This window comes from Arachis ipaensis, chromosome B01 (assembly GCF_000816755.2).
Source record: "Arachis ipaensis cultivar K30076 chromosome B01, Araip1.1, whole genome shotgun sequence".
Classification (NCBI taxonomy): Eukaryota; Viridiplantae; Streptophyta; class Magnoliopsida; order Fabales; family Fabaceae; genus Arachis; species Arachis ipaensis.
In genome coordinates, this window is record NC_029785.2 from 422421 (window position 1) to 430583 (window position 8163).

Here is an 8163-nt window from a genome sequence, read left to right on the forward strand (position 1 = left end):
AATTTTAATAGCTAATTTTTTTTATCTACACAAAATATTTTTACTAACTTTTAATCGTAAAATGTGATAAAATACGAAATACTGAAATAGTAAGATAAGCACAAAGAAGGGAAAGAATTATTAATCAAATAAACAAAAATATGAAATTTTTTTTCGGTGAGTATCCTAAGAACTTTGTAAAAGTTTTGAAAGTTAAAATCTTCCAAAAAAATGGCTGTTTTATAAGAAAACTATTGTTTTGAACTTCTCACTATATTTGATGTATTAAAAATATAGCTTGAAGGGTTTATAGTTGAATAATCAAAGGGCCGATGATTCCTTAATTGAATATTAATTAAAATATAATTTTTTATTAGCCAAATTGTATTATTTTACAATAAAATAACATTATTCTATTTCCCAGTTTCATAAAAATATTACTTCATTTCATTTAAAAAATCCTCTTTCCTAAGTAAAATGAATTGAATCTAAAGAAATATATACGTACGTCGGCTTTATTTTGTTTGTTTTTCTTTTCCAAGAAGACACAAATGTTTTAGTACGTAGTATTTAGTGAAGTTTATTATCTTTGGTAAAAATTTACGTGTAATTATTTTAATGTGAAGTTAATAATTAAAGGTTGTTAGATAATTTAATAAATTTGATTAAAATATTATCTAATAACTTTCAATTAACTTCACACGAAGACAGTCGAACATGAGTTTTTACCATTATTTTTTGGATATTCTTTTATTATTTGTTAAAAAATTTTACAGTTTTTTTTCAAACAAAGAAATTAGCTAAAGAGTATTATAAGAATATTAATTTAGAAAACGACGACGACAACAACAACAACGCTTTGTTCTATTAGGTAGAGTTGAATACAAGAAATAGATCTTTTTCAATTTTTTCAACACTTAAGAAAATGCAATGTGATCTCTCACCATTAACTTTATAAGTGGGGCCAAAATTAAATATGAAAGAGAGTGTAATAAAAGGTGAGAGATCACTGGAGAGGATCTATAAAAGGTTCCAAATAATCTCATGGTAAGCTAATTGCAAAAGCCTTCATGTGTATGTTTAGTTGAAAATTATATAATTCAGTCCCATAAATTATAAAGACAATTTTATATTTCTATCAAGGAAGATAGGCTCAACAACCATTTAGACGTCTAAAACAGACAATAGTTAGACCCAAGATTCAGGGGAGTGTTAGTGTTGAGATAATAGTAGTGGCAAGCAGTAGCACAATATCCAGAATGTTCAAATTCATTCCAACTCCCAGACTGAACCTCTTTAAGAAGAAATGAAATTTTCTTGAATTAGTATGAAACTTATTGTGGAGGGGATAATACCATGTTTTTTTTTTGTTTCCCACGGTATCCCCCAACCCGGCAGGCCAAGAACTAATCCGCCGCGGTATTGAATTGTGACTAGGGGTGTTTATGGCTCGACCTGGCCCGAAGATCCGACCCGACCCAGAACATTTTAGGGATTAATTTGGTGTGATTTTACCGGGTTTAGGGTTGGATAAGGATCTCAAAAATAGACCCCGGTCATTATTTTGGGTTGGGTCCGTGCAAAGACGAACCCGGCTTCACTCGACCCATGTGCACCCTAAAGAAACTAAAAAGGATATATATGTTTTAAATTAATTTCAATATTATGTTATATTACTTATAAGCTTATTGTTGTATTTTTAATCACACTTATTGAATTAGAAAATAGATAAAAAAAAAAAAGCATCAAGTTATAATTTATGGACAAATTCAAGTTTAAATATGGATATCAAATTTTTGGTAACAAGTTTCTTCTTTATAAATAAGTGCATCATAAATAAGTTTCTTTATAAATTATGATTAAAATTTTAAAGACCTAATTTTCACCCGATTTGGATCTAGTATAGTTGTGGTCGGAAGATGTTTAGGTTTCATCGGATTTAGGGCCGGGTTATGGTCTAAAAAATAGACGCAGTGTATATTTAGGGTCAGGTCTGGATCAGAACAAACCCGATTTCACCTGATCCATGAACACCTCTAATTGTGATGGAAACAAATCTCCACTTTTAATGTTTTTCTTCTTTCTACTTTAGGTTAGTGTGTCTCAAAGAAAATGGACCTTCTTTTGTTTGGTTTGGTTTATATTGCTACTAAGTTTGGCTACTTATTTGGATACAATATTTTGATACTATGTTATGTTAGCATTTTGATATATGGTATTAAAATAACATATCTAGTTTGGATATACACTGTGTTTCTTTATACTAATTTGCCACCATTGAATTCATTCATATACATTTAACAAGAATCGCCATTGTAATACAATTATTTCTCAACCAGATAGGCCTCTAAAAAATATTTTATCAGTCAGATAGGTCCCTCCTTTAAAACAGTAACGTTTCATGTCTTTGGTGTCCAACTTGGGGGTGAAAATGTCTTCCTCAAAACGACGTCATTCTGTTCTCATCTGATACGACGTCATTTTGACCACGTGGGCCAAGGACCAGATTGTCCTGCGCTTGACACATCTTTCTTAACCGGATACGTCATCAAGTTAACTGACACGTAAGACATCGCCGTTAGTCTTAACCGGATCAAATTAGGTTGGGGACGTATCTGACGTATAACGAAAAAAGTTAGACCCAAAATTCTAATTAAATTTCTTATGGGCAAATATGTTAGATCGTGAATTCTTTGAGCACCTATTTAAGATATTACTCTTATTTTTATTTAGTTTTAAAATTGTATGAACATAACTTATATTAGTCTCTATAATAATTTTCAACTTACAAACATTAATACAACATTGATATAGACATCGGATATCACATATGTAAAATGATATTTTTGTTTTGACACTCAAATAACAAAAAAAAAAATATCGTAAGTGATATTTATTAAAATTTTTTCTCTTAAAATAAGTGATTTGGCATTATTTTTACTATTTTAGCACCAAAACAAAAATGACATCATTTTACAAGTTTTAATATCAATGTTTCATTAATGTTTTTGTGCTAAAAATTACCACAGGGCTAATATGAGTCAAGTTGACAAAATTTGAGAACTAAAAAAAATTTAAATTTTAGAATTTAGAGACTAAATTGAAATTCGCGTACAAATTGAGAGATCAAATTATATATCAACTCAAAAATAAAAATGAAAACATGGAAAAAATTTTATTTATTCAAATTTTTTTTAGAGAAAAGAACAAAGAGGTCATTAACTTTTTAGTCCGCAGATATTTAAATTTCCAAAAATTTGAAAATACATTTAAGTTCCTGATCTCATCAAAATTTGAACACATTGACTTTTACTGTTTATTTGAGTTTGTTAGACCCACTAAAAAAAATAAAATGTAACTCTCATTACACTGATCTGACCGAATATTCACATAAAAAAATTTTAAAATGGGATAAATTAAATTCAAGAATNNNTTCACGCACAAAAAAATTAGAGATGAATTTGTCTTTTTTTTTTCAAGTAAACATATTTTTTTTTCCTCTCAAAAAGTAACATCACACACAAATACTGAAAGGAATACACACTACTCTCTCTCTCTCTCATTTTCAGTTTTTTCACGCACTCCGCAATAAAACCTAAAATGAAACCTAGATGAAATGAATCCCAAATAAACCCCCCAAACTCAAATGCAACCTACTCCCTGACCCAATCTCTCTCTCTCTGAAAAACAAAAATCAGTTTCATTTCCATTTCATGACGGATTACCGGTCGACGCCAACGATGAATCTCTGGAACGATGAAAACTCCTCCGTCATGGAAGCCTTCATGAGCTCCTCCGACCTCTCCTCTCTCTGGCTCCCTCCGCCACAATCCGCCGCCTCCACCTCCACCTCCGCAGCACCACCACCACCACAGCAACAACAACCACCTCCTCCACCGCCGTTCAACCAGGAAACCCTTCAGCACCGACTCCAAGCCCTAATCGAAGGCGCAAGAGAGAGCTGGACCTACGCAATCTTCTGGCAGTGCTCCTACGACTACTCCAATGGCCTCACACTCTTAGGTTGGGGCGACGGTTACTACAAAGGCGAAGAAGACAAAGGCAAAGCCATAAAAGCGACGTCGTTTGAGCAGCAGCAACACCGTAAGAAGGTCCTTAGAGAATTAAACTCTTTAATTTCAGGTCCTTCAGCTTCTGGCGACGAAGCGGTAGACGAAGAAGTAACCGACACCGAATGGTTCTTTCTTATATCCATGACTCAGCATTTCGTAAGCGGAACAGGCCTTCCTGGTCAGGCTTTCTTTAATTCGAATCCGGTTTGGGTTGCCGGTCCTGAACGGTTATTAGGCTCGGGCTGTGACCGGGCCCGGCAAGGTCAGTCGTTTGGGATACAGACCATAGTTTGTATACCTTCAGCAAACGGCGTGGTTGAGTTGGGTTCCACGGAACTCATTTATCAGAACCCGGATCTGATGAGTAAGGTGAAGGTGTTGTTCAATTTTAGTAACAGTAGTGGTGACGTGGCTGGATCCTGGCCCTTGAGTTCTGCAGATCAAGGAGAGAACGATCCTTCTTCGTTGTGGCTCAACGACCCTTCTTCTTCGGCTGGTGGGATCGAAATTCGAGATTCTGTTAATACGGCTGCGACTACGACGGTTGCCAACAACAAAACGGTGCCGGTTGTATCCAATCCTGGCTCCTCCAGCGTGGTAACTGAAGCTCCGAAGAATCCGCAACAGAATCAAGGGTTTGTGCTGAAGGAATTGAATTTCTCGAGCTCGTTAAAGCCGGAATCTGGCGAGATTCTGAGTTTTGGAGAGAATAAGAAGGGTTCTTATGGTGTAAACAGTAATAACGGTGGAAACAATTTGTTCTCTGTTCAGTCTCAGTCGCAGTTTGTCTCCGATGAGAACAAGAAGAGGAGATCCCCTACTTCTCGGAGCAGCATTGAGGATGGAATACTGTCTTTTACTTCCGGCGTGATCTTGCCGGCTTCGAATGCGAAGTCCGGTGGCGGCGGAGGCGGAGATTCGGATCATTCGGATTTGGAAGCTTCTGTGGTGAAGGAGGCCGTTGAGCCGGAGAAGAGGCCGCGAAAGAGAGGGAGGAAGCCGGCAAACGGAAGGGAGGAGCCGCTCAATCATGTGGAGGCAGAGAGGCAGAGAAGGGAGAAGCTCAATCAGAGGTTTTATGCTCTTCGAGCCGTGGTTCCCAATGTGTCGAAGATGGACAAGGCTTCGCTGTTGGGAGATGCTATCTCATACATCAACGAATTGAAATCGAAGCTACAAGGGCTGGAATCGGAGAAAGGCGAATTGAGCAAGCAATTGGAAGATTCCAAGAAGGAGCTGGAGCTGGCTAGTAAGAATTCAGGGGCTGCACAGGCCGCCCCACCGCCTCTTCCTGCGCCACCGGATAAGGAACAAAGGAGTCGTGCTGGAGTAAATGGGAAATTGATTGATTTGGAGATTGAGGTGAAGATTATTGGTTGGGACGCCATGATTAGGATCCAATGTAGCAAGAAGAACCACCCCGCAGCGAGGCTGATGGCGGCGCTGAAGGACCTGGACTTGGAAGTGCACCATGCCAGTGTGTCAGTGGTGAATGATTTGATGATTCAGCAGGCTACGGTGAACATGGGAAGCCGGTTTTACACACAGGAGCAGCTCATGTTAGCGCTATCATCCAAAGTTGGCGGCGGCGGAGATGCTAAGTAGCTCCGCCACCACATTGGAAAGGATACATGGGATGCTGAGATTCGCTCATGTGAAGATCGTACATGACTCGGTCGCATGACATGCTTGCCGTTGATTAAGAAATCACTGGCAAGAATGTGCAGGCAACCGGGTCATGTGTTGTAATCAATGGTGGAAACTCACTTTTCCATTTCCACATGACAGGATCCCGGAACACACGAAGCTTAAGGTGTTTGTGTTCTTCACTAATGAAGTAGAGTTGCTGCCTCTGTAAATTGATGTTCTTTTCTGGTTTTTAGTAGTTTAGTCTAAATTATGAATTAGTTTGATTTGGAAAGCTAGAAAAGATGGACTTAAATGCGGGAAGGATGACTATGCAGCAGCTTCTGATCCAAAGAAGTGAAAATAGACTCAGTTTTTGTGTTAATATTTTATCTTTTTAGATTTAGATTGTACATATATTATATGTCTTATCATTTATCATTATATTTGATCCCATCTTGATGGAGTTTCTTGCTTTCAGAAGTAAAAAATGGACTCAGTTTCTTTCTCTTATCAAGTAATTGCCACCCTCTGTTGCTGCTCAGATATGTGAGATCATGCTCATGTGTTTTCCTATGTTTGTTTGAGCATAGAACCAACACAATAGAACTATTACTATGTGAGTACTGTTTTGCCCAATTATGATATATGGACACTAATCCAATCCTATGTTTAGAACATGAAAAGAAGATGTTAAAAAAAGATATGTATTTAGTTGGATTTTTGTGTGTGTGATGCAATGTGATGGCTCCAAGGAGTAAATACAAAAGGGCAAGGCAAACGTGTTGGGGAAACAGTGTGGAATTCTATCATTATTGACCCCCTTTGCCTCAGCCTCAAAATTGAACGGCTTTCAATTTCAGCCATGTGAAAAATGCATCCTCTTAGCAACGTTGGCTCTTGGCCGGTTGGCCCCTCTTTGGGGACCCCTTTTTTGGTTGTTGGTGCATATTTCCTTTTTGAGTGTCTTTATCTTATCCTTTGCTAGTTGCTACCTCTCCAATTTTTGTTTCGAAAATGTTGCGCGCACACTAAAAAATCAGACACCAAATGAATTATTATGTATTCATGTAAGAATATACATGCTGTTTAATTTATTTTTAATGTTTATTTTATATTTTAATACGTATATTATACTGATAGTTGATTTTTGGTATTCACATAGTATGAATGTTTTTATTTTAGTGCTATTTCAGGCCTTTTTTTTAATTTTCCAACCATGCCATCTGGCCAAGCCAGTTTCCTATTCAGGTATTCATAAATTACTAGTAAGGGTTTTAAGACCCTACCCACTTTTACAACTGAAAATATGTTCCGACATGCATGGTAAGAGAAAATAAAAAAATGAAAAAAAAAAAAAAGAACAAAAGAAAAACAAAAGAATGTCCTATCCTTCTTTGCCCCCAATGTTTTCTGTATAGTAGTGGGTTATAGGCAAGTATGTTTTAATGTTGAATGCTATACCAACATGAATGAACCATAGAGAGCATGGCAACATTAGAAAGATACTCAAAAGAGAAATGCTTTTATTTAGGAAAAAGTTTTGAACCAATCTTTATAAATACTCAAAATATGCTTGAATTAATTATTAGTTCTTTAGTTATATTTTTTAATTAATTTATTTATGAGATTTGAAATGGGATCAAGTTCTACTTTTAGTTATATTTTTATTTATTTCTCATATATTAATTAATCTACTAAGAATTTTTCTAATTTCAGTTAAATTGCTTGAAACTTATTTCTAGGGCTGAAAGTGAGTCAAGCCAGCTCATGAGCTAGCTCGAGCTCGACTTGTTAATAGCTCGATAAGCTAAGTTCGTGAGCTAGTGAGTCAAGCTTGAGCTTGGAATTGAGCTCATAAATTAAATGAGCCGAGCTTGAGCTTGGATAAGTTCAGCTTATTAGCTCGTGAGCTGACTCGATTATATATGTATATATATGCATTTAATCTATACTTTTAATATTATATATATACATATGAAATAGTACTATATATATATGATCTTAATTATTTAAAATTTTATATTTAATTTTTACATATAATTTTGATGTAGGACATAAATAAAAAATTTATAATTTAATGATAGATAACAATATATAAAATTGATCTTTTTAAATATTTTATAAAATATATAAGTTATAATTTATTGATATAGAATTATAAATTATGTATTTATGTTTCTATTATTTGAGACAGCTCATGAGCTCAAGCCAGCTCGTGAGCTTTTCGGTGAGCCGAGCTTAAGCTTAAAAAATAGACTCGATTATTAATGAGTCAAGTCGTGAGCCAAGCTCAATTTTTGTGAGCCGAGCTTGAGCTTGGTCTAGCTCGACTCAGCTCGACTCACTTCCAGCCCTACTTATTTCGGTACATAAATTGGTTGAAGTTTGGTAAAATCAAACAAAGAAAGCTTTGCCAAAAAAAAAAAGGTCACTATAAAACTATTTCATCTAACACCAAGCGTTAGGTTGACAAGATATTCCT

General features: G+C 35.7%; 1 protein-coding gene across 1 annotated transcript; it reads left to right on the forward strand.

Moving 5' to 3' along the window:
• On the forward strand, positions 3497 to 6191 carry LOC107630556 (transcription factor MYC2). Its single transcript, XM_016333769.2, has one exon. It carries the CDS (start codon positions 3693 to 3695, stop codon positions 5655 to 5657), a length of 1965 nt encoding a protein of 654 aa, XP_016189255.1. The 5' UTR covers positions 3497 to 3692; the 3' UTR covers positions 5658 to 6191.

Bases quoted from the DNA above. Each gene is read 5' to 3' on its own strand.
- LOC107630556 (XM_016333769.2), top strand. From the start codon at position 3,693: ATGACGGATTACCGGTCGACGCCAACGATGAATCTCTGGAACGATGAA.